Source organism: Tenebrio molitor, chromosome 2 (genome assembly GCF_963966145.1).
Source record: "Tenebrio molitor chromosome 2, icTenMoli1.1, whole genome shotgun sequence".
NCBI lineage: Eukaryota > Metazoa > Arthropoda > Insecta > Coleoptera > Tenebrionidae > Tenebrio > Tenebrio molitor.
The window spans coordinates 6,555,528-6,582,700 of NC_091047.1; the positions used below are offsets into that span (position 1 = coordinate 6,555,528).

General features: G+C 41.0%; 2 protein-coding genes across 16 annotated transcripts in view; one reads left to right on the top strand and one right to left on the bottom strand.

Annotated features, from left to right (window-relative positions):
* Positions 1-2,046, top strand: part of Ppn (Papilin) — a 49,866-nt gene extending 47,820 nt beyond the window's left edge. For 4 of the 5 annotated variants that reach the window (XM_069037984.1, XM_069037987.1, XM_069037986.1 and 1 more), the window contains 4 exons: positions 74-547; positions 697-852; positions 1,444-1,557; positions 1,610-2,046. In XM_069037984.1, the coding sequence (XP_068894085.1) occupies positions 74-547; positions 697-852; positions 1,444-1,557; positions 1,610-1,812 (947 nt within the window). In that variant the 3' untranslated portion in view covers positions 1,813-2,046. The remainder of the gene's footprint in view (positions 1-73; positions 548-696; positions 853-1,443; positions 1,558-1,609) is intronic. The other variant, XM_069037988.1, reaches the window with a different exon arrangement.
* A 123-nt stretch (positions 2,047-2,169) lies between these two features.
* Atpalpha (sodium/potassium-transporting ATPase subunit alpha) overlaps positions 2,170-27,173 on the bottom strand; it is a 35,130-nt gene continuing 10,126 nt past the window's right edge. For 2 of the 11 annotated variants that reach the window (XM_069038002.1, XM_069038001.1), the window contains exons 2-9: positions 12,505-12,633; positions 12,203-12,449; positions 10,435-12,150; positions 9,904-10,205; positions 9,087-9,181; positions 3,634-3,808; positions 3,344-3,576; positions 2,170-3,284 (exon numbers count right to left, since the gene is read on the bottom strand). In XM_069038002.1, coding sequence (XP_068894103.1) covers positions 3,164-3,284; positions 3,344-3,576; positions 3,634-3,808; positions 9,087-9,181; positions 9,904-10,205; positions 10,435-12,150; positions 12,203-12,449; positions 12,505-12,633 — 3,018 coding nt within the window. In that variant the 3' untranslated portion in view covers positions 2,170-3,163. Of the gene's footprint in view, positions 3,285-3,343; positions 3,577-3,633; positions 3,809-7,346; positions 7,442-7,938; positions 8,034-9,086; positions 9,182-9,675; positions 9,771-9,903; positions 10,206-10,434; positions 12,151-12,202; positions 12,450-12,504; positions 12,634-13,702; positions 13,784-15,234; positions 15,404-27,173 lie in introns of those variants that run through there. The other 9 variants (XM_069038000.1, XM_069037999.1, XM_069037996.1 and 6 more) reach the window with 9 other exon arrangements.

The following is a 27,173-nucleotide window of genomic DNA, read 5'->3' on the forward strand; positions in this document are numbered from 1 at the left end:
GCTAGTACTGCTTTAACATTTGGTCTAACTGTGATGTGGTAGAATTTGTTCTAATCGTAACATAACTAACTAGATAGTCCTCCACGTCCCGCAACTGTGTTAGAACAAGAAGATCAACCGAACTTGGTGGTGTCTCTGAACGCCCCTGCAACCCTAAACTGTTTGGCCTTGGGTTATCCCTTCCCTGCGGTCACTTGGTGGAAAGATGACAGTCTTATCCCGTTAAAAACTAGCCAGTTCGAAGTACGCAAAGACTATTCCCTTCTCATCCACTCCGTCAAACTGTCCAATCTAGGAATTTACACTTGCCAAGCTTATAACGGTATCGGTAAAGCGGCAAGTTGGTCAGTGGTGGTCAAGGCGAGAGGTCCTTACTACAGTACCAATCCTAGAGATCAGAAGTTCCTCAAGTATATAGTGAACCCTCCCGAGCTACCCACGACGGCCGCTGCGCTAAGACCTCGCCCTGTCTATAGACCCACTCTTCCACCACCGGCCAATAACGAAATTAACCCAAACAGGGAACAACCCCCGGCAACCTTCATCGGTAAAGTATCTATTAACCCGTAACATTTTTGGTTGAGTAATTAATAAGACTTGATTAACAGAAGTAAAGTTTTGTACATAGTGTCGATTAATTGTTAACTAAATTATCTGTTTTATTATTACGAGTTAACTGTGATTTATCGAATCTAGTGCCAGTAACGACGAACATAACATCCGAGAACCAGCGGTTCCCGACCAACGCCGAAGTTGTGATACCGTGTGTCGTGGAAGGGTTCCCCGCCCCGCAGGTTCAGTGGTACAAGGATGGGGTACCGCTAAACCCGTCCGATCGAATCTACGTCGCAGGTAATTGTCGCAGAAATAAAGTGAGGTTGCACAAAATGTTTTTTTCTCTACCGGTTAGAAATGTAGGCTGTGGATACCTCATTTGAGGTGAGAAAATTCTACTTTCTCGCTAAGGGAAGAAAGTTAATCATGAAATGTTTATGGTAAAACTGTACCAAAATACAAATGTCAAAAGTGAAATAAGTTATTGATAAATGAAAGCCAATTCAATAAAGCAAGTTGGTAGATCAATCATATAATCTGGAAAATAAACAGAAAAGCTAGGTAGGTAATTACTTTACCCTGTTTATATCAAATTTTCGAACAAACGTCAAATCTTCAAATGCGATGACAAGTTAATTAAACAAATAACCCAGGCTACTATTTAATTATCAAAATTTTCGTTTTAATCAGGAATATAACCATCTTTTTTTGACTTTTTTCAACGAAGTTGTGCCGGTAGGGAAAAAAATAGTATTCAAACTTTGTTAAGAAAGTGCCCTTGCAGACCTTAGGCACTTACAAACCTCACTTACGGCTCGGTTTATAATCTTTGCCTGCGGTCTGCAAAGCACTTTCTTACCTTGGTTTGAAATATAATATTGTTTGCAGAAGACCACAGATTGTCGATCCAGCAAGCGACCAAGGCCGATTCTGGGACGTATCAGTGCGAGGCTGCCAACGCCTACTCGAAATCTTCCAGTAGCATAACGATTCTGGTCGACGGTGAGTTTTTGGGTTTGGATTTTTGCGGAGAGGTGTTTATCGTTCGTTTCAGGAATGTATTTGCATCCCAATTGCAAAGACAATCGGTATTTTGCCAACTGTAACCTCATCGTCAAAGCGAAATTCTGCTCGCACAAATATTACGCGATATTCTGCTGCAAATCTTGCACGGAGGCTGGCTTACTACCGGTGGACGGGCCCCATCTGTACACCAACAAGAAACACGCTGCTGCCCTCGTCAATAACGTAGTATAAAATTTTAAAACTCATCTTAATTGCTAGTCTCATTATTTTGTTAAGAGTTACGAAAGTATTTCGCTGACTAACAGAGTTTAGGTATTTCTAAGGACGTGTATGCTTCTTGCAATCTTTTTGTACTTAAATATGTTTCCTGAATTTCTTCGTGAACCATTGTAGATATATTTTTTTACTGTGTGTGCAATTTATCGATGTAAACTCATGTATGTATATAAAATTTACGTTAATATTTTTATGATTTTTAATGTAAAAATGTGTTCAGTACATTGTAAAATTTAAAAATTTTTAATATAAATTTTTCATTTTTTCCGTTGTCGGTGTAATAAGTAAGTAAAGTTAAGTCGGAGGCGTGACTGTAATACTATCATCCATTTTATTAAAACCCAAATTTATACAGCTTCGTTACATACTAAAACATGAATGTGAAAAGAACACAAGCGAAAATAATTAAGTGATTACTTAAAAATATTTACAATAAGATAACAATACCGTGGTCGGCTGGTCTCAGACCAACGCAGCGCGCATCAGAGAGTATAAGAAAATAGGGCTCTACAGAAGCAGACCTCCAGAAGTGTGGCTCCAACGTTGAACAACTAACCGCACGTAACGTAACAATATTAGAAACAATATTATGGACTCGTGCTGCCTACACAGTGTAACTGCTACCCGCCCGTTACGTAAACTATATACACAACAAACGAAACGAATGTCAAACGTTTACAATCGTGATAGTAGTTAGTAGTCATGTGTATTGAGCACGACTTGTATGACACTTAACACGATATAACAACACAGTTACAATCTAGCTAACCTAAGTGTTGAAAGCCTAAATAATACTACCTCGTTCAAGACGTTCAGTGGCGGAGCCCCGAAGGGCGCGCAACAACCAACCGCCGTCCGTCAAGGCTCCGCCCCCACCCACTCGCACACAGTCCGACATCACTAAGGCAACTGTTTTCAACTTGGAATGTATGAAAACACTATTGCGTCTCTACTGCTGCTCGACTTGCAGACCAACCAACCCCACGTGGCCCCCGAAGAACCTTCTCTCTCGCTCGCTCACCCTCGCTCTCTCACTCGCACGCACTCGTCCACACGCTCGCTCTCAAAAATTACAAATGTACGGACTGCAGCGTAAGCATGCAGCGAATTTTTACTAGAAATAGCAACAGGATTTTGTACACAACGACCGATAAGGAACGACGCCGTCACGGCGGGTGAAACGGAGTCCTTCCGATCGACAGATGAGTGTGAATGGTTTTTTGTTTTGTTTGTTGTTAAATGTTTGTGACCTGCGGCAGCAGACGCAGTGCCACCTGGTGGCAGTACGCAAAACGAAGTGATGCGCTTAGTAGTAGGTCTCCTGTTCCAGCCATCCTCCGGGACTGCGACGCAAGTAAAACCGCCGGGTCTCGTCGTAGATGAAGATCGACAGCATGAACGGAATCGCGGGCAGCCACCACACGAACCTTCCAACAGACAACATCGGTCAACGACCACAAACAAATAAAACACCGTGTCGACTCACTTGAGCGGGAACATGCGCAATCCCTTGTCCATCCCTGGCGTGTACGAAAGGAAGGCGGCGAGAGCGGTTTCAAAGATTAAGCCGAAGTTGAGGGCCCAGTTGCGCATTCCCTGGTGGACAATCGAATTGCGACGCGTCTTACAGATGATCAAGTCGGCCCATTGCACGACGACGATGGAAACGAAGAAAGCGGTATGGCACGTGTACTCCAACGTCTTCCTGTCTCGATACGTCTGCGGACAACACACACTCAGCCGCGTCGCCAGGTGGCGCCACCTACAACCACTCACCCATTCTTGACCGTAGGAATCCGTCAGATCGTTGACAGCTTTAGAGTCCCATTGTTTTCGAATGCCGAAGAGGTGAGTGGGTCGGAAACCGTTTTCGGCCATGATGACGAAGTAGACGAAGAAACCGGCCGCGGCCTGGATCATGCCTATCTGACCGTAAGCCATCGAGATCAACCTAAACACCGTCGACACGATCAGAAAGAGCTCCAAGGTGTTGGGGTTGACGTTCTCGCGACGGCTTCTCGGAACGATGTCGTGATACGACAGTGCTGACGGTCGTTCCGCCGTTTCCAAAAAACCGTCGCGAGCCCCACATACTTACGAAGCACATCCCACGACACATGCTGTTACATTTATAGCACAATTACATTAAACCGCATGCATTATGTACAGTAAGTATATTACCATCGTGTGAGGTGCGCCGCTTTCGTGCGGTGGGGCGGCAAGACAAGTTTGTGAATGGCCACCGCACAAAAACGTCCCACCATCATACTGTAAGCGTTACTTCTGCTTCATACGGGAGAGTGGAGTGGTGGAAGGATCGCTGTATGGTTCTTTGAATGGCCAGATAAAGTTTACTTACTTGACTCATTGATCGGAACGAAATTAGTTTTGTTATACTGTAAAAGATTACAAGAGAGAAAAAAAGAGGCAAAAGAAAATTTTAAAAGATTCACTTTTCTCACAAGTTACTGACTGGCAAGCTAGCTGATGTCGACGGTGAATCCTTTAAAGGCTTGAAACAAACAAAGTGAGACGCACTTGTCCGGTGCACGAGAGATATTCGAAATTGGTGCTGAAATATTTATATCGGAAGTTAACAAGCCTGATCAGAAATGGAAAAAAAATAACCGTTTTCAACGATCGTACAAGGTCTAAGCAAAATTTCGTCGTCTTGACGTGGAAAAAAACTAAGCTAAGCTACACTACTCAAATCTACGAGATTCGTAGATCTATTCCAAAGAAGCATACCGAGGAAGGTATAAAAGGTTGAATTTTAGACAGGTGTGTCAGCATGCGGTAACTCGTTGTTTAAGAAAACTACAAACTAATTACTAGTACTATTCTATTGTTAGAAAACAAAAAGAACTATAAATGTTGAAGGCAGATTGTCTTGTGTGTCCAGCACACCTAGAGCGAGAAAAAAAACAATATATTCACTAAACTGTGCTCTTGTCTAAAATGCTCTTCTACGGCATCACAAACTATACCTCGGCAAAAACTTTTAATTGTAGCTTAAACTATCATAAAAATTTGACAACAGTTCAAAGAAAAAAATCGCCCCAATCAAAGCAAGGCTACGATAGATAACAGGAAAGAGACTAGAGAGACATTTCGGAGACACAGTACGGGCAGACTGTGGGTCTAGCGGAGTCCCGGGGGCACAAAAAGCGAAACTGACAGGTTACACTTTTCGTGTAAAAATCATCAGTCATGGCTGTAAGCGACAACCGTTGACGTTATTTTGTCACACTTTAGCCAGATTTCGGTTAAAAACAAAACAAAAATAGAAAATACTTTACTTTCGCTGCAAAAAAAAAAAAAAAAAAAAAAACTCATGATGTAATCAAATGTCATTTTCTGTTGCAGCAAACAGAGAATTATCAAGTAAAGTCTGTTTTTTTTAAATAATCAATTGTCAAAGTGTTGTCAGGTTGGTATGAGCCACTGGTTATTTGATAGTAATTAGGTTGGCAACGTAAAATGTCAACTGTATGTCAGTCATTGATGTGAATTGTTAACGCGCTTGCGCTAGTCAAGCCGCAATTACATTTAAATAAAAAGTCAAATGAGTTTCCGAAAGCAAGGATCTAACACAACGAGAAAAATTGGCTATGATTAGATTACGTGAAGAAATGCAGAGAAAAACCGACCATGCTAAATTGCAGTAAAGATGCACACATATTCGAGGTATTTCCTTTTATAATTTTAATATATGGGCCAATGGTGTTCGTCACTGCGAGGAACTGATTAGAAAGGACTGGAAATAATTCATGAGAAATCTACCAATTGAGGACATTCTTTCAATAATAATTCAACTTTCCGCAGAATCATATTCGGAAGACGATTGGGGGTTAGATTCTAAAGATGAATAGGTAAACTGCTTATATTACCCATTAAATAAATTCCAATTTTCTTGTGTATGTTCAGTTGCACTTTTCAGTGTCATTATGGTCTTTATTTCTTGTCTTTTGGTATAAAATTTGGTTACACTTGAAACTTTTCTGACATTTGAAAATTACTGACATAAACTCAAACCTGATCTAGGGTGATTTTACGATAGAGGTGTTCCGAAATGAAAGGGTTTAGGGTGATACAGCCTGTTCTTTGAGGGTTTGATACTGACAATTGATTGAAAAAAAAAAGGACTTTAAGTAGTAGGTAGTGATTTTGACATTTCTAGGTAGTGATTTTGACATTTCAAGTGTCAAAATCTTAAAAAAGAAAATACCTACATGTCGCGTGATTTTGACACAATTCTATTAACATATTGTAAGAGGCGAGAATTGTACGCATTATCCGCTTATAATTAAAGAAATACTAAATAGATTTCGATTTTGTGTTCACTATTTGTCAGGGTAGTTCTTTAGCTCAGGTTAAAGTCACAAACCACTGCACTATTTTGCGAGGGACTTAGCAGTAACAAAAAAATTAAGCTGTAGTTTGTCTCAATTCTAAATTTCCACCACCTGTTGAATTATGTTGGCAAAATAAAAATATTTCTAAATTGAGGATTCTTATAACCAAAGTTGGCAATATAATTATTTTGTAAATATGATTCGAAAACATTAAAATTAGTTAATAAGTTTATTTTGCTTTTAGAATTTGATTTTCTGCCTATTCACTTGCTGAATTTTAGAAAAGGTTTTCATTCCTCCCCTTTATTCTAAAATTTTTAGTTATAAAAACGGAAATTGACCTAACAAATACAATCTGACGCATTTTTCACCAAACAGTGTTGCCGGTTGTATTTTCAACTTAGAATGCAGTGTTGATGGAAATTTATAATTGAGACAGACTAATAATTATAGTCGATAAGAAAAATATGTTATGTAAAAAACAATTCATGAAAAAAGAACTTGCGTAAAAGCAATAAGAGATAATAAAAACAAACTTATTTTTCATCGTTGAACGGTGAAATTTTTACGTCAGGTTCTTTTACTTTTGCTAAAAAGAAAATACAGACAACTTATCACACGTGATCATTTTTCTAGGAAAAGTGCTCCCTGTACCTTTTTGTGCCCCGCATTTTCTCTTTCAATCAAACATATTTTACGTTTTGTGTTTTTACAAGGAACGGTTGATCTGAGACAAAAAAAAAAGAAAGAAAAAGAGAAAACTTTGACGTTTGAAGCTCTCGTTCCAAGAGTCGTTGTGTTCAAAAAGGGTGTCGTTTTGAACATACCGATCCTTAGATCCGATCTGTTTTCGGTCTGCCTGCAACCCTGATACGGTGCTAAACAACACAACCAGTGGGTGATCATCATCAAACCACACAGGTGCCAAGACAGCGACTTTGGGGACGTTCGTGAACTGTCAACGGCAAAAGTGAGTGCCGGAGCACGCAGGCAGAGCAACGAACGAACGAAACGAACGGGACACCATAATAATCAAAGTAGTGACAAATCGGGGACACTTATGACCGCGCATCATGTGCCGAGGTTGTAGTGTGTGGTGCTGATTACCCGCCACGACACCGCTCAGCGACCCACCTGCGGTTAACCAGGTTGTCCCTATAGGGGTCGCGCGGCTGACGTTTCATTATGTCGGACTCCGGGGCTTCGTAAGCCAGAGAAATAGCAGGCACCTATACAGTGGCCGGCGCAACACACAAAGTTAGTAGTGAGAAATCAAACATGCAGAAGTTGAGTAGTAGACCTGTCTAGATATGGTGTGTTGGGGGTTGCGGGCCGGGATCAGGGACCGGGGCCTCAGCTGATAAGCGGGGTGCAGAATGAATGATGTGCTGCTCTCGGAAATAAAAAACGACTTACCCTCGCACGGACACTACGCACACAAGCCGCCGCCGGGGCCGCGGACCGACCTCCCTCCCGTCCGGGAGGACGGCCCGCCGCCCCCGCCCGCAACACTCTTGCGGAGAAGCAAAAAAGCGAGATGAAGACTGCGGGGACGGTGAGACACACAGGGATGTAGGATAAAGGGAAGCAGAAGTTATCGCGTACGCATGGCATACGATACAAGTCGGACACATCAACAGAACTGATGCAGCCGTTCCGGTCCAATCTCGATTAATGTAAAAAAAGGTAGATATGAAGAGGAGAGAACACGTGACATTCCTATTACCTTTCGTTGACGAGTTTATCACTGAAAGGGTTTCTAGGACGGCGCTTCATTATATCAGACTCTGCCTCCTCGTATGCCAGGGATATGGCGGGGACCTGAGCTCGGCCAAACAAATACACGTCAAAACAAAAATACGGGACATGGAGGGAAAACAATGAACCGGGGGGCACACTTACATGCCAGCACTGCTCCTTGACTTGCCTAACTCTAGTACGATACTCAGATGTGCCACTGCTAACAGTGATCGTGCTAAATAACGTCCACTACGCATCGGACAAATTTCTCAAAAAAATTCAGATTCGAATGTCAAAACTGCGTACAAATGTCAAAATTTGTCGATGACGTAATGGAGTTCTCATGATTAAACACCACTAGACTACTGTGATCGTACTGCGAAATAGCTCGGTCGGTAAAATGACAAAAGACATGTAATGACAGATTAACCTGCAAAATGCTGATTTTCATTTTTGTATAATAAATAGGAAAACAACCGTGGCCGAATCTAACAAGGTAAAAACAATGTTCAACGTTATCGATTACTTCTTCTAAAAAGATTTGATCAGACTTGCATTCTGCCTGACGCATGTTGAATTATTGAATTGACGATTTTTGGAAAGAGGTGCAAAAAATTCAGCATTGTGGTATTCAATCTGTAATAAAATCTTGTGTACTGACTTCGCCATTAGCACATCTGTTTTACTTTTTTCTATGAACGTCTAAGAGACTAGGTGTCGAGCCAGCTGTGCCAAGCAAGGCGACTACGCATTATGCGTGAAATATGGAAGGGAGATGTGTGTTTGTGTTTTTTGTTCTTAATAATAGCTATACAGTAAAACCCAAAAACAAAAACCAAATGATACAACCCCATCGACAAGATAAAAAGCTGAACCAGGACAACACTGTTCATCTTGCCACCGTGTTAATGATTAATCAAGTAAGTCAAAAATTACGATTGTTGGTTAATTTTAAACAATACCCAAATCTCATGCAGTTACATTTTGTACCACCAGGCATCAGTGCAACCCGTTAATAGTGTTTAATGTTATCCCAATAGATACTGCAAATATATACAATTGCTTGAAAAATTATCAGTACAAAAATAAAACGACCACATTGTTAGAAATTAGAGAAAAATCATAAAACAGCACCTATCATTGACTAGTTTATCGTTCAGGGGGTCTCGGGGTGGTCTCTTCATAATATCAGATTCGGCTTCTTCGTATGCCAAAGATATGGCTGGTACCTAGGATTTCATCAAAATAAAAATAATATCTAAATAAAACAACACAAAAAACGGTCTCGTGATAACAGTGAGCAAAATTTCAATGTCTTGGTCATGGATGAGCTAGGTCGAACAAAAAAATTAAATTGACGAGTGTGCGAATAAGGACGTCGGTGAGGTCGTTGTTCGCACACCCGAAACAGAACAAACTGAACTGTTACGAGGCTTAGGTGAGAAGAAAAAGCCTACAGGAGAGAAATATAACAAGAACAAAAAAAATGAACTGAGCAAGACGTAATATGTCTGAAAGAACGTACCTTGTCGGCTTAACCGTGACCTTCCGCAATATAATAATCTACTGAAAAAACTGAACGTAATCTATCTACTTTCATAAAACGGAAGAGAACAAAAGTGACTGAAATAACCGAGCCTACCAGTGCAAGTTTCATAATAAAAATCTCCAAGGAAAAAACGCTACATGCTTATTATTAATCTGCACTGCGTCTTGTTTGTACCTTTCGTTAACTAATTTATCAGAGTACGGGTCACGTGGCCGTCGTTTCATAATGTCGGATTCGGCTTTTTCGTAAGCGAGTGAAATGGCTGGGACCTTCGATGAAACAACATGTATATAACCGTACAACTACTGATGCCTTATCAATTCATATATAAATTATTTGTTTGCAAATTCATGGGGTAAGAAAACAATAAAGATACGGATGTGAAAATGGAAGCGAACTCACCATGTCGGTCCCGAGATCGATGCACAGAATTGTAACGGTACCGAGGGGCAGGGGGACGTCGCACAGGATGAAAGCAAGGAAGGGAGAAATTTCCGGGATGTTGGAAGTCAGGGTGTAGGCGATGGACTTCTTCAGGTTGTCGAAAATCAGACGGCCCTCCTCCACTCCGGTCACGATCGACGCGAAGTTGTCGTCAAGCAGGATCATGTCGGCCGCCTGTTTGGACACGTCGGAGCCGGCGATGCCCATGGCCACGCCGATGTCAGCTTTCTTCAGTGCAGGAGAGTCGTTGACACCGTCACCTGCGTCCAACCGCAACAGTTAATCGATAAAGAAGCGACTCCAGCAGATGGCGTTCGCTGCGCATATGGGGTGTGCAATACACAAAACGGACAAAATTGATTTTCGTACTGAGATCAGTAAAAAGTTTACTCGGGGGACTTCCCCTGATGCAGTCTAGTCCGAAAAAAAAGTTTGTATATTTACACCGCAAGTGCTTTGAACCGGGGCGCTTGACTGCATCGAACTTACCGGTCACAGCGACAATAGCACCCATGCGTTGGCAACCTTCCACTATAATCAATTTCTGTTGTGGCGAGGTCCTAGCGAATACAATTTCGGTGTGGTATCTCAAAATTTCGTCCAGCTGGTCCGAGGAGAGGTCTCTCAGGTCGGAACCGTGAATGACGGCAGCCTTGGCCTCGCGCGGGTTGACTTCGGAAACGGGTATGTTGAGCCGCTGGGCGATGTCCTCGACGGTCTCGTTGCCTTCGGAGATGATGCCCACCGACTTGGCGATGGCCTTGGCGGTGATCGGGTGATCACCGGTGACCATGATGACCTTGATGCCGGCACTCCTGCACTTGGCGACGGCGTCGGGAACGGCAGCTCGCGGCGGGTCAATCATGGACATTAGACCGACGAATCGGAGACCCTCCAGGGGGAAGTTGGGGTCATCACAGTTGAACTTGTAGCCGACCGGGTACTTGTCAGTTGGCAACATGAAATCGCAGAAGCCGAGCACGCGCTCTCCCAGACCACCGAGCTCGAGGTAGGCGTTGTTGAACGCCTCCTTCATCTCCTCGTCGAGAACTTTCTCCTTGCCGCAGATGAAGATGGTGTTGCAGCGCTCCAGGATGCGCTCGGGGGCGCCTTTCATGACGAGGATGTGGCGCGGATCGCTGGCGTCTTCGTTCTCGTGGATGGAAACTTGGTACTTGTTGGTGGAATTGAACGGAATCTCGCACGCCTTCTTGTTCTTGCGTCTGATGGACATGACGTCGCCGAGGGCGAGCTCCATGCACTTGAGCAGCGCCGCCTCGGAGGCGTCGCCGTTGACTTCGCGCTTCAAGATCGGCACGTTGTCCTGGCCGCCCTTGAATTCGGCGCGGTTGCAGAGGGTGGCGATGCGCGACAGGGCCTTGAATCCTGGACTGGTGCGGTCGTACTGGACGCCGGACTGGTCCTCGGTGGTGTCGGCTTCGATGATCTGGTTGTCGAACCACATGTGAGCCACCGTCATCCGGTTCTGCGTCAGGGTTCCAGTCTTGTCAGAGCAAATCGTGCTGGTCGAGCCGAGGGTCTCCACGGCTTCCAGGTTCTTGACCAGGCAGTTCTTGGAGGCCATCCGCTTGGCGGTCAACGTCAAGCACACGGTCACGGTGGCGAGCAGACCTTCCGGGACGTTAGCCACGATGATGCCGATCAAGAAGATGACGGCGTCCAGCCAGTGATAACCGAGGATGAAGGCGATGACGAAGAAGGTCACCCCCAAGAAAACGGCTACTCCGGTGATGAGATGAATGAAATGATGGATTTCTTTGGCGATGGGGGTTTCACCGGTGTCCAGTCCGGAGGCGAGACCGGCGATGCGACCCATCACGGTATTGTCACCACAACTAATCACAACACCTTTGGCAGTGCCTTCGACGGCGTTGGTCGAAAAGAACGCCAAGTTTTTCGTTTCTAGTGGGTTCTCGTGAGTGAACTCCGGACTGCGGGACTGCGGTTCTGATTCGCCGGTCAGCGAGGAGTTGTCCACTTTGAAGCCTCGCGATTCGATGATTCGAATGTCGGCCGGGATCCTATCGCCGAACTTCACCTCGACCACGTCGCCCAACACCAGGTCTTCGGCCCGGAGAGTCAACTTCTCACCCTCCCTAAGTACGGTAGCAAACTGAGGGACCATGTTTTTGAACGACTCCATAATTTTCGAGCTCTTGCTTTCTTGATAATAAGAAAATATACCTGCAACAGACCGCGTAACCTCCACGCTCCACACACCGCGTCTCCTTCTCACCTGTAACGATAACAACGGCAGCTAACACGATGCCAAGATAAAGATTATCGTCGGCGGGCTCCTCCACGGTGCTAGCCTGGATACCATAGGCTATGAAACAGAGGATGGCGCCGATCCACAATAAGAGAGCAAAACCCCCAAACAGATTTTTACAAAACTTCACCCATTCGGGGGTGGTCTTTGGGGGTGTGAGTGCATTGGGTCCGTCCCGTTCCAGATTTTCTTTCGCTTTCGCATGACTGAGGCCCTGCAAATTCAAAATCAACCCACCACTCTCTACCACCACACTACAATCGACGTACATTTTCTGGGTGTGTCTGGAACCTTTGATATAATTCTTCCGGGGTGATTTTGTGGTAGTCGATGTCCAATTCCTGTTTCAAATCATCTAAATCCTCTGCTTTCCTAGCCTTCTTCACTTTCCTTCGTGACTACAAAACAAAACGAAATTAGCCGAGTGTTAATCGCCCACCAAATTAGACCAACACCCGATTCTGATTTTACCGGTTCGAACCCATTTACTACCGTTCCAAAACCAAACAAACCCCCTCCCAAAGCACATCATGCAAGCAAATCCGCGACAATCGAAGGTGGTAACAATATTTAAACTTTTTACGTACAAAGGACGAACGTCTTTAAATAATTTTCGTTCTGGTTATTTCTGGAAAGTTTTGGTGGATACTGCAGCGATCCAGTAGCGAGTGTACTTAAAAAATCAGACCCAAACCTTCGAAAATTGTGACAATTGGAGCCGTCTCTAACTATTCCACTTCAGAACGAACTGTTAACGTTTATCGATGACTCTTTTTTTCGTGGGGATGATAACGAAACCAATACCAAGCAGGAAATGGTATTTTATTTCAGTAGGCGTACTGGATAAAATAATACAAAAATCGGTACGCTCTGTAATTAACAGGAAACGAAGCTGGGGATTTCAAAAAACCGTATCTACGTGGGTTATTTTTTGTTAAAATACATACCTACGTGCAACATTTGCGGTGTGCTGTTAGTGGTGTTAGCGCTCAAATTACTTACTTGTGTGAGAGAAAAATGAAAATAAATTGCCGCTTTACTGATTTTCGTCGGAATAATTTATCTCTAAATAGTTTGGCAGAGATATTGGAAAATCTTGACCGCTATTTCCTGACCGGGAGATATTTTCGAATCGCCAGTCTCGTCTGGATGAATCCAATCGAAATAAAACGTCTTTGAAACCGTTCTATGTACAACTAGTTCATTGTGGTTGGTCAGTTGGCCGCAGTCAAGATTTCAACATGATTGCCAAACAGTGATTTCGTGTGTGAAGTGACGACAAGGTCTGCGTCTCGATTGTAGTAAATAAAAAGTAAAACGGCATCGAATAAACAATCAAAGATAGAAGAAAAATAAAGATAGGAAAGTCCTCGACCCAGCAACCTACTCGGATGCGCAAGGAGAAACAAACAGAAGTGGAGAGCCCACAAAGAAATACGTAAACATGTGTGTGCATGTCGGAAATACCTTAGCTCTACCATCGGCGGTTTTGTTGTCGTCGTAATTGGACGGAACTGTTGCCACACGATACGAGTCAGAACGGCCGTGCTGAAAAATAACCACTACGGTCTAAAACACTCATTCCTACATACCACTGGACTCTGGTGAAAAATCGGAAGCGACACATTTCGGCGGGTCGCTGCGAAATGTGCCGCACCTGAGGGGCAATGTCGCGAGAGTCGCCAGAACGAATTGCATTGCTGTGGGGAGTCATGCGGGAATTTGCGCCAAATGTGGTGCCAAAACTATAAATAAACCCTTGATCGATTCGCGTGTGCCGCCGCCGAATTCTGTGCGCTCGAGTCAGGTGTAAAATTTTCCGTCTGTTAAGCGGTACAAGGCCACCGACAAAGACTTCATCAACGAAATTGATACACGCACGGTCGCCCTGATTGAATAAACGTTGCTTTCCCACTGCCCGGAGGAAGCGTCGATGCCGGACTTCTCGACCGGCACCTCGCACTTCTTCTCCGGAGTTACGCAACCGGCTGCGAATCGATGCGGCGGGATGCTCTTGCCAGCCGCCACCGGTCGCATCGATTGATGAAGATGTGGCCCGATCGGGGCCGGAGGTCGCCGCTTCTTGGTGCCGCCGACCGACCGAAACCGGCTGCCAGACCTGACCCCTGCGTCATCTCCGCAAAACAATTAAATTAAGTGCTAACTAACGGAAAGTATGAAATGTCACACCGATTGATCGGTAAACAGCAGGGACGACCATCTTCGAAATGTTTAGCCGATCTTGATGAAGCATAAAAAACGCGAAAATGATGTTTCTTGATGTTCTATTTCAGTAGCGGGAGTCTGCGCCTTCGGACTCTGATGCATAATTGGAAAATTTCGCAAATTTAGGACGAGAAAATGTAACAACACATTCTTCTCGTCGAAAAATCAGAGGCGACTTGTTTGTTCAGAGCGCCAAACAATTCGACCATTTCCAATAAATGTCGGCTGTAAATTTTCCACTGTCGCGTGCTCCAAATACAAATATTCCGAGCAATCACTCTTCGATTTATCTTTGATCGAAATCGAGAGATTCGCGCCAGGTTCGAAATTTTATTGAGCGTCATACTCCCAATAAATGTTTGCTTAAATAATGATTATCATTAATTGGATCGCGACGTTACATAACAGATAAAAGGAAATCGTTACGAGTGGAGAACAGGAGCGCACTCGAAGTGTCAATTTGTGAATGATAAAGTGCCACAAATCTGGTCGAAATTGAGGATTCGGATGTGGGTCAGTCTCGATCAGCGCCGTCGAGGTCTTGGGAGTATATTTCGATTTTGAGTGGGACAAGAGGGCGATCGATGCCGGTCGGGTGACACCTTTCCGGCTTTGGCGGTGGCGATTCCGGGTGGATCTGCAGGAAATTCAACGGCCCTCGGCACCCTGTCCCCGTTCGCGAAACAATCGATAACCCTCCGGCGAGGGCTGCCGTTCCCGAGCGAATTTCGTCCGATTATCGCGACGAAAAGCTTGCGAAAAGATTCACATACCTCCCCCATGCTGATTGTGTGATAAGATCCCGGGGAGTGGTGTTAAATACAGTACTTCATGTGATGTCGGACACTGCACACGAATCGCACTAGAGCTGCTACGACGGGCGCGGACCCACTGAAACTTCGCCGCCTGCGCTGCCGCGGCACGTATCGAGCCTTGACGTCATACTGCGGATCGGCGCCGCGACGGTCGGCGGGGGGCGACGAAGGGACAGGCCTTCCAGCCTCAAACCTGCCCCAAGTCGGGCCGGATTCCGGAGTCCAGGCCTGGGCCCGACGGGGACGTCGATATCTCGGACCTGGGGCGCGAGCTCTCGGGGGATGCCCCGGTCGGTGGGCGGCTGCATCGCACACGTCATTGTTGACGTAACGGTTGAGCGGAAGGGCGAGGGGCGGCCAAGGGGTGCGACCGCTGCGACGCCTATTTTTATGCATATGCTTCCATCTTCTGTCTTCTGAATTATGTTCATGGACGCGGTTTGCTAACGGGGCTGTGATAAGCATCGGCGACTGTGCACACATCCAACCCTTAGCTCGGGGGCCTGGACCGGCAGATATGAATTTTGCCGTGGTGCGGAGGTTCCGCCGCAAACACCGGTAACCGCACCACCTCGAATTATCAATTATCCCGTCACGTGGTACGCACACTCGTCACCCGAAAGATAAGACTTTGATAGCGGTTGTGTAATTAGAACTTGAAAAGAAAACAAACAGTTATTGATCTTTCAATTCGCAAAATATCGCGAACGAGAGACAATTTTCAAGTGTTTGTTTTATCTTCTCGGAAAACAGAATCGGTTTACATGTTGTGTTGTTGCAACTTGTAAAATCCTAGAAAAACATTACTAATCGAGAACATCATTATGTTACAGTGTGTACTTTCATGAATGAAAAATTCAGTGTACATAAAGTAGGCGAAGGTACTAATTAAATTCCAAGTTTAGTGTTCTTCCACTGAAGTGTTAAGTAAAGTAAAAAGGCTAATGAAGTGCGGTAATCATGTCTTCAAGTAATTGTCAGGGTCCCGGGAAAAACAGCTTTACACTTAATCAGATTCTCTCTGGAAATGCTTGAAATGAATTGGGGAAAACTAACAATGGCACTTCCTAACGGAATTACTTTTTAACAATTCAGCTTTCTAACGTGTCGGCTTCAAATAATAGTTCTTTCGATCAAATTAATCTACACATATATTTTGCGTTGTCCTCGTGAACTATGAAATGTTCAGAATGTCAGGCAAAGTATTAATTATGTACGAACGCAGCAAATGACAAATACTATTTGTCGTGTTTCTCTACATAATTGTGAAATTACGATTCTACTCGACCAAATGAACAACAAAAACCGATAAACTGTTTGTTTTCTTTTTTTAATCCAATCGAACGAAATTAGAATCTCTATGCCGTTAACTTAAAGAGTTTCAAAAAATATATAGGTCAGCCTAAAAATAGCGCAACTTGGTATTTTCTACTATAAAAAAGTAAAATAATGCGGCTTTAACGGACTGTCACGCAAGTCATAATTATATAAATTGGAAAATGTGTTTAAAATTGATTGCAATTAAAAACATTCTTTGTGTTAAGTAACAAAAGTAAAAAGCGTTAAAAAATGAATGGTCTAGTGGCCTGGTGCTTGCTTTTGTTTCCGTTAACGTATGACGTAGCTGCATTGGCTGTCAAACCGTAGATCTCAAAGTCAACGAACAAGTGGTCTGAAATAGTTCTTTGGAACTAACAAACGAGACTTTTCCTCGTTTTTTTAGTGCTAAATGAATGATTTAATTAATAATAAAATGATTATCAAAGTGAGGTTATGTAGCAACTGATCTACTGTCGCGAAATCTATTTCATGTTAAAACTGCTTTTTCAGGAAACCATTTTAGGATTTTATCAGAAGTGAGTCACGTTTCAAAAAAAAGTTCTACGCTGTTGTCGACTACAAATAATTTGTTAGGATTTCTTTGTTTTAACTATTTACTAGGAAAAGTTATTTTCAAGGTTTTGGTTGCAAGTTCTATGGCCTGTAAGTTATCAGTGGCATCGAGATTTGCATCCTTAATAATCCTAACCTTAAATTATTATACATAACGGTTATTACCGAATGGTAACGCTTGAATTAACAAAAATGTGGTTTGCTCCAGAAAGAATGATGCAAAAAGATACATTATTCTAAGATAAGAGGAACGTCGAGCGGCAGATGTAAACGTCCTCTAATTACTGGTCAAGAAATTAAAATACGTCCACTATCTCTCAGTTTTATTTATCTCGGCAATTGCACAATGCAAATACGGCTGTGACAGACGACTCTTCAAATTGAAACCTGAATAAACGTTGACATAAAAAATTATGTTCAAATGAAATAAATCCAGATTTTTTCAGTATCAACAGATTCCTCTTTCCTAGTTCGTTCAGCCGGTTTTATTTTCAATTTTATCACTTGGCAAGCATGGTTATGTGGCGAGGCAAATCACAACACTCGGTATTATCGATTATTAAATATTCTCCCGTTTAAACGAGTATACGCGCTGCCAGTTGAGAGCTTTATTTTCGTGTTCAATAAGATGTTGTTTTTGCGAAAAATGTCATAAAAAGATATTTTTGACTACCTGCCATCCGGATCTTTTGCAAAGTGGCATAAATAGCTCAACTTTCCACAATTTCGTAACAGTAACAGTGCATCTTAATTAACTGTCAAAAATATGACACAAGTCACGTTACGTCAAACCCACACACTTGATTCACCGATCAAACCTTCCGACTCTTTTTACATATTTATTACCAACATGTGGCATTACGTAATTTCTAGAGATTGTTGTGTTTATTAATCTACAACAGCTTCAATAAAAAAAATCCTGTGATTACTACGATCGCTTATCTACTTTACAATCGTACGGCTTAAATTCTTATTTTTAATATCAGTTCTGCTATCAAAATAATCGATCACGAAAATTGTTTATCCACTCGACCTACTAATTTCCATTGAAGTTCCAACTTCCAACTTTAAATTGTCTTCAATCAAAGCTTTTTCCCATCTCCCCAGTCTAGCCTTGCTCTACATTAACTCTTCCTATTCCGCAGCTGATGTGCATGATTTATCTCAAAATGCACTTCGTCCATCACGTATTACAATTTTCAACGAGACAAGCATAATTTGCAACAGCGGAGTCACGTGAGGGCGCGTACAATCCTGTTCAACCGAAAGATTATTCAATGTAGCTGTCGGCGTTCAAGTTCTGCTAGAAATGAAGATTGACAGTGACCCGCTGCTGGGACATCATCCCATATCATCACTTCTCATGTAAGGGCAATGTGACGTTCAACATGTTTCAAATTACGGCGTTCTTCACGTAGACGTCACACTATCCCACGTCCATCATGCGCCCACAACCAAGAACTCATCACCGAGACCACTTGATACCATTTTACGGCCAATTTGGTCTTTCGCCGGCGATTCCAACGACATGGAGATGAAGAGGGACAACCTCTCCGTCGATGACGAATATTTGCACATGCTGATGGTACGAAACAAGACATAATTGGTCGTACTCCGCTCAAGTATTGTGCAAATTCCAGTTACATAAAAGTGACATGTCTTACGAGTCGTGTGCATCTGTGTTGCATAAACCACAAAGCGTGGATGTAATTGTTAATCCGACTTCAATGGCGCACCGAAGGTCGCATGGTGAAAACACAAGACCTCTGGAATGAAGTGTCTCGCAGATGGTTCAACATAAATGAAGCTTTCTCTGATTTTTACCTTCCTCGAAGGGACTCTGAATAACCGAGCAGTCGAGATGCTGAATCTTGGTAGATTGCAGCAACTGCATAATTTATCCGGGATGTGGTACCTTTCCCAGAAGCAATTTTACCAAGCGACGGTTGGAAGACCGTGGATAATTACTTGTTTAATCTTTAACTGGAATTCAAATGACACGTTGCCAACGCAAATTGATGGAAACCATTTTTTTTCCATCTAATTGGGATTGCAACACGCACTCTTTATTTCAACACATCATAGCCTTGCGTTTAGTTTAGTCTAATTTATCCGCAACAGCTCCAATCGATACTGCAGTGGAGAAATAATGTGTGCGCCAGCGAATTTTCAAAACCACACAACAACTGCAATTGTTTACTTCTTGTAACAATTTTATTAACGATATTTACCCGATCATCAAAAATGTGTACTTGTTTACAAATCCCAACGCAGTTGGGTTCACGGATGCGGTTTTCAAGGTATGTGCGTAATTTTTACAACGTTTGATGATAAAAATAGAAGAGCAGGATAAACGTCTGGATTACTGGCCACATTAAAAACTGGCAAAAAAAATGTCTCTCGTGACTACGACAATGTCACAACCACCAAATTTATTATAGAGGCGTCACGTGATCCGTTCGATTTAAATAATAAATAATGCTAGAGCAATCTCGTGAACTATAACCAGAATCTGATTAATCTAGTGTGGGGTTTACACAATGTCATGAAGAGTTAACTGAAACATAAATTTAGAGTGAATATTTGACGTGGAAGGCTCCAACAATGCGTACCAAGCTGTATAAAATATGGCAAAGTTGTTTGGAACGTTCGGACATATAAAATAAAAATACGACAGTGGAACTGACAGAACAAGATAAAAGTCCACTGATAAAAAGTTGTAATGTACTGTCGAACAAAATCTGATATGAATATTGAAAACGGCCATGTATGTGGGCTATTTTTATCGGTTTAATTAGGTAATAAAGCGTATCGATTTTACTAATATAAACAAAATATTGTGGGTTGAGGAGGTTTGAAAATCTAGCCAATAGCGTTAACCCGAATAGCTATTCTTCCTTGAAAATAATATTTTTGTGTGCGAAACTGGAGCGAATCAATACCGCGACTGAAAGCTCGCAGTCAAAAGCACACCGCCATCTGTCCTTCCTTTAAAATCTATGTAGAAAATTGAAAATCGGGCAAAGCAGCTCGTGAAAATTTTCCACAAACGTAGAATTTTTTCCGGAGAGCATTATCTTTTTATGCGTGGAAGCTCTCCCGCCTGATAAATAACGGCACTCATCTCGACTCCCAAAAAATGGGGAAATAAAACCTTATGATCACTCCAGACTGTTTCTGATGCCGCTCCACATAAACCTAATGATCGGTAATCAATTCTGTTGACAACACCGAACCCAAAAACAACTCATCTTTCAGCGGCATCGAAAATAAGATAACAAGATCCACCTCTGGACATGAAAATTAATAAGGATCGAGTTAATTTGGTGACTGGCGGGGCAAGAATGTTATAACACCAAAACATATCCCCACAAAGACGAAATCGAAAAGCTAATTTTTATTGAGCACCCTCGAGTGAAGTAGTTTGTGAAAAGGACTCTACATCTGGATTGCTCCACTCCTGCAACGTTGCGGTTATATCGGTACTAAATGCGATTAAAGGGGGTGTAAAAATTGAAAATGTGTTCCGCTCGTGTGTCGTATTGGGGCAGGTCTAGAATTTTGAAACGAATTTAATTAAAAACGTGTCAAGGGTAGGCTGGAAGTGTGCAAATGCACGCCACAAAAATAAACTTGCCGATCGATAAATCTGCTGGAGGGATACTCGACTATTTATTTTTCTATGGCAACAATCGTGTTTAGTATAAACTAGTTAGAAAAGTCATGAATGAAGCTAGAAAACCGGTTGGCAACCGGTTTCGACGATCGTCTACTCTACTACAATGTGATTTAATAAAATCGTCATTTTTATTGTCGCAGATTCAAGTGATCTAATCAGGACGGAAAATTAATCCGTTTTAGTATCTCGTGTCGAGACGCATCCGACGACGTCACGTTCAATGTGACGGGACTGTTTAATTTTAGCAGGATGGCGGTCTAAATTTATGTCGTTGCAAAATTAACGGAAATTTGACGAAATGCGTGACGCACCGGGGGGTGGCTCCCGAACGAAAATAATGAGCTCGGCACACGCCACATACGTTCGATCGAGAACCGTTAAAAATTCAAACGAGTGTGCAAGAAGCGACAGGGCCGTATTCTAAGCGAATGTAATAAATAATCGATGTTTCTTATATCGGAGTCGGCTGTGAAATTTGACACCTGCAATGCGCAGCGTAACATTACATTCTGTGATCAAAGACATTTCAGATCAAGAGTGCCTTCGACTGTCATTCGACGCCTACATTTGAAAGGAGCAAATGACATGAAAGCACTCTTGATCTGAAATTTCTGGTTGCTTAGACGCAAGGGGCTTTAAGACAACGTAATTTAACATTAAAAAAAGTCTGTTCAATCATTCAATATTTTACTAAACAATGATAAAAACAAAGGTAATGTTTTCAAAGAAATACTGTTCACTGAGATGTTCCTGACAATTCCTTACTTATTTTCAAAAGAATTTTGCCACAGTATAACGAGAGTAACGTGTCATTTCTTCCCATGGTCTACAAAATGTCATTTAAAATTTTCTTCTTGGTCTTTAAAATATCCAAATATTGCAAAATGTTTGTGGATTGTGCTCTTTTCACTTATAATATCCCTAGTGCATTGATTATTTCCGGAAATTTTTTCGAATGCATTTCTAAAACGTATTAATTAGCCCGAGTGGAACACGAGGGCTAATTACGTTTTGGAAATGCATGAGAATAAAATTTCCGGATATTAATCAATGCACGAGGATTTCGGAAAGAAAATCGCAACGACACGGACATTATGCTTCTTCAATTATAAATTTTTAAATCGTACGACACTCATTAAAGACCAATAGAAAAATTAGTTCACGAGCCATAACCAAGACAACAACAAAATAAATGATTTTGATTGGCTGAAAAAATTTCCACTTATTAATCACAGTTAGGTTGGTCTACCTACAAAAAATTTCCAAGAAATTTTTTTGTTGTCATGGTTATGGCTCGTGAACTAATTTTTCTATTGGTCATTAATGAGTGTCGTACGATTTTCGTTTTAATCCTCAACATTGTCGTAGCCCAACACCGAATAAATTCACACAATTGTTGAATATTCCATCACACATAGTAAGACATTACAAGAAATGTATCCTGTTTCGGGTAATAAACCATTTTTATTGTTTTCAATAAAAAGAAAGTGTGGAGGTTATTACTATAGTACAGGGTTATTATAAATGTTTCTTACATAGTATTTTGCTGTGAAATTTGCCACTTACAATACATAGTGTAACTGTACTATAAAAAATATAAATGAAAATTGAGGTGATTATTTGGGTGCGTAATAATAAAAGACTTAAACATAATGATATTTAAAAAAAATCCCCACAAATAATTGAAATCAAACCCCACAACATATTTTTTTGTTCGACACTGTCAGAATTTGAGAATTTTCTCCTGTGTGAACGGATTTTGATAAATGTCACAATTTGCCAAAACGAAACGTCAAGCTAATTTTAAAGATTTTAAGCGATTTGGGGTCTTTAAGGGAAAAATTATAAACAATAAAAATTGCAAAGTGACAGTAAGCTCCAGAAGAGGTGGCAAATGGACATGTTCTCATTATGACAACTGCATGTTTTAAGTTTTACTTAAGAAATCTTTGATTTTATTTCTTCAAGGGTATTTTAATTAAATAAAAAATTCCAATAAACGTACATATTAACCAATGCAATACGTAATGTTTCTCATGAATAAAATAATAAATTGTTTTTTTAACCACGTTCTAGCTAATACAGTTATTCACGAAATGAGTGCGAGAAGACATTTTTCGCACATGAACCCATTATTTGTGGCACGAGCGACGAAGGAGCGAGTGCTTCATTTGCGCGAATGTGCCGAATACGTCTGGCATCAAAGTTCGTACAATATTTTTTGAAACGAACATTACGTCTGATTTGTCGTATACCCTTTGTAAATAAGATGGCGCTTGTCCATGCAGTGTCAATCGAATTACTAGCGATCATTTTCACTCTTTCGAAATTTTCATCAACTGGTATTTTGTAAACCCGATTTTGTTATTATCAAGTCAAATTATTTTCAGAATGCTCAAAAAGGCCAATACTTTTTAGATGATTTTGAAGCACTAGTGCGTGAAATCGACGTTCGCGCGCTAGTGCTTCAAAATGGTTAAAGTCACTAGACTAGTGACTTTAAAAATGGTCTGCGACCGCATAGTAGTGTGCGAACATTGATTTCGCGCATTACTATGCGGTCGCGAAATGTCATTTTGAAGCTAGTGAGTCAAAAGGTTTTTCGGGCAGATTTCTATTGAAAAAAGTAATACCGTGTACGGTTTAGTAATGCATAACAGTGATGATAAATATTAAGTAATAAATAATGAAAATACACTTTTTGTTGAAATTTTATGAATTCGTGCATTGCAGTTGGGTTGTTTTAATTTACCAAAGAAAATAGAAACTTATTTCATTCCAAAGAGTCAATTTATATTTTTTTAACGTGTTATTCTGTCACCGAAAGTCTCAGTGAAAATACTACTTACATTGCATTATCTAAATTTTACAAAATTGAGTGGTGCACGTTGTGCTTTAGGAACAAATCTGTCAAAGTGTTAAAACGTCAAATGACATCTTGTCAACATGAAATCGAAAGAATTTGTATGTAAAACGCAACAATACCTAAAACTAAAGCATGTAGATGTAATTGGAGTGACTGTCAAACACAAGGAGGTGGTTAAACATTTCTGCGAACAAAGTTCAAAGCTGCCATTCGTATAGACAGAAAGCACTAGAAAGTAACTCTGCCAACGTTACTTTTTATCTAGTGGACGGATACTAATGAACTCGAGTTTATACGTTTAGGTGTAAATAAAATATTTACTACTCACTAGAGGAACTAATGTCCTGCACGAGATAGTCTTGACATAACCTCCCTTGCTGCCTTAACCAAGCCACACGTTGACACTTTGAAAGGTGATCAACTATGAAAATTGTGAGCTGTCAAATGTGAAAATTACTAATACAGAAGAAGCGCACAGCCAACTGCGATACAAGAAACGTTTATAATAACCCTTTATTAGAAGAAAATCAAAAGGGATACTCTTGACAAAACTTTTTTTGCTCGTAATACATTAATTGAAAGGACACATTGAAAAGTGACAAACAATGAAAACGCGCAAAGTGACAAGTGTGAGCTGTCAAAATTACAAATCCTGCAGAGGCGGCAAATCTGTACGTATACGGTAAATCACAGCCAACTGCGATGAAAGAAACGTTTAAATAACCCTTATTAGGTGAAAACATAACCATGCAGTGCCCCATTGGAAGTGTTCAGGGTTACATGAATTATTAGTGGCCTACACGGAGGAAGTGGCGCATTACACCAACCCACTATGTCTTGCTGACTCACTCCCGTGGCAAGTGTGCCAGACGTGGTTTTTTCGAGTTTGAGACATCAAAGGATGTTTCCAAATTGGCCCCCGATCCTGCATTCAGAAATTTCTAATTTATTCTCCGCCCCGGACAAAATGATCGGTTTAATTAGCAAAATTCCTCGAAGCCGACTTTGACGAAGGGTTCGATGGAGATCTCCCTTGCAAGAACGAGACTTACAAACGGCGCCAATTACAGATGTTCGCTTATAATTACTGTTTTGATTAAGAACAAACGCCGCATTTGCTTCATTCGATCGTTTTTCCGTTTGATTGTCACTAAATTATTATTGGCTCCGGTACAACACTGACGTCAAATTTACTGCCACGTTTCTCGAAAATAAATGCAATTAAACGTGAGTCAGATGAGAGTCTGTCGTCAAATTGCAACATGTTGGTGTTTGCATGAGATGAACAAAAGTATCTTCACTCGTCTGATAAGAACCATTTGTAAAATTACATTTGCGGTCTGGACTGCACAAAATGGAAGATATTTCCACGTAGCGCTAATAAAATTAGGTTTTCCCTGTGTTATTGTTTTATTGCCGCTATTATCATATTTAAAAAGTACTTAATGACTTTTATTGGCTGTAATAACAGACTACTACAAATAAGCATTATTATTTTGTCAAAAGCTTGGCAATAATGGTGACAATTCATAATAAATTATTTATTGCATCGACCCACATGGCACATCTATTTCAATATTAAAACGAGTCATGTACGCACTTATCTCGTTTCTTGGTTCGACTTTTGTCTTTAGAAAATGACTCGTTTGGAGCTATCTCCACGATAAAACTGGCGACCTAAAATTAGAGGTTGGTCGTCTCGTGAATAAATCACTTACTTTTGGGTTAAGATGAAATACAAATCCAATTATCGATAACTTCGTTGGTTGCTGGATAAATTTTGCATCACATTAAAAATAGAATACGTGCATTTGGTGTTGGCCAAAGAGAAAGGAATTGAATTACCAGATTAAATTTGGTGAAAAATGGAGAAATTCTCGGGTGAATATTTCTGGAAAACAATCTCTGTCATTTATGAATATTTTACTGCCGAGATTGATGGTAAATTATGTATCGTGCGTTAGTTAATTGGGTCATAAATAAAGCGGAACATAACCGAAAACTGGTTGAATATTCGTAGGGGAGTGCTCCATTCTGACGTGGTTAAATTTTATTTTTTCCTTATATGAAAAATGTTTAGTCTCGTTTTATTGCGGAATTTACGACAAATTTTATCTATATTGATGGATTATACCAACATTAACAATTTCTTATAAACAAAGCTTACTACAGAATCAATACTGAATTATTCTTATCAGTCAAGGTTGTTACCCAGAAACGGAAATTAATAATTTATTATTGTTATTGTTGGGAATGACGTTAAAAGTGATAGCAAAAACATATATGCCAATCCAAAATCTTCTGCACTGCTCTAAATATTACACAGTCCAATTAATGCGATTATTATGTATTGTAGGTTGTAGGAACTTTACATACGAGTACTATAAACATCAAAATGAAATCAAAGCAATGTGTTTGCTTAGTTTTTTAATGAATGTGTGTGATAATATTGCAAATTAAGTTTGCATAATATCCAGATCAATATCGCCGTTGCCGTGAGCAACATGCAATTTGCATATTTGGTTTGGGGTCTATTTACTGTGAATTTTTTTTAACCCTACGTCGATAATCAAAAAAGATAATTAAAATGTCGGGTGACACGACACTGTAATCTCCGAGATTAAATCAATCTTTTTGGGGCATCAATAACTGACAAAATGTATTCATTCACATTCGTAACAATCCTCGTTAGCTAAAACTTGCATCGTTTAGATAAAAGAAGGTAATCAGTCATAAAAATTACAATCTTGATACACTTGTACGTACAAGGTCCAAAAGTTTTCAATCTAATCTCGATTAATTGTGAAAAAAAATCTTGTTAACGTTCAAAGACAATTCCCTGTATGCAACCACGTTTTTGCGGCTCTTAATTTCATTATTGTAAAAATAATTTGGATTGTTCTCTTTGAAAAGTGACTTCACCCTCGACAAAACCTTGATTTGTTTTGTTGCAACCATGGTGAACCTGGATGGTGCTATTCCATCGATTTTCTTTTTGCACGCATCCTGGTAACTATGAATTTAACCCCTCAGTGGTAACGTCATGCTGGGTTTACACACTCAGATGATTTTCACAAATCTGTTAGTGCAGTAAATTGGGGCAAAAATTGTACAAATCCTTACAAGTGGTGAGTTTTTTGTTACTGGCAGAGGCTGCAAAATGGATTTAAAACAAACTTCAAAAATGAACAACTTTGGCAATTTTTAACACAACTGTATCAATCTGCTCATTAAATTGACATTGAAATAACTCAAATACATATTTATAAACAACCCAATAAATATTTTTGTTGGATACCTCCTTAGAAAGTGAGTGTGTATCTATAGTTACCAGTGGATGAAAGTTTCTCTTTCGTCCACTTCACTTTCGCTCACTGGTTTAATTCACTCGTAAATTTTTCCAATTCTTTCTGATAACGTAATTTTGATTTTTTAGGCAACATTTGGTACCTCGAGGCA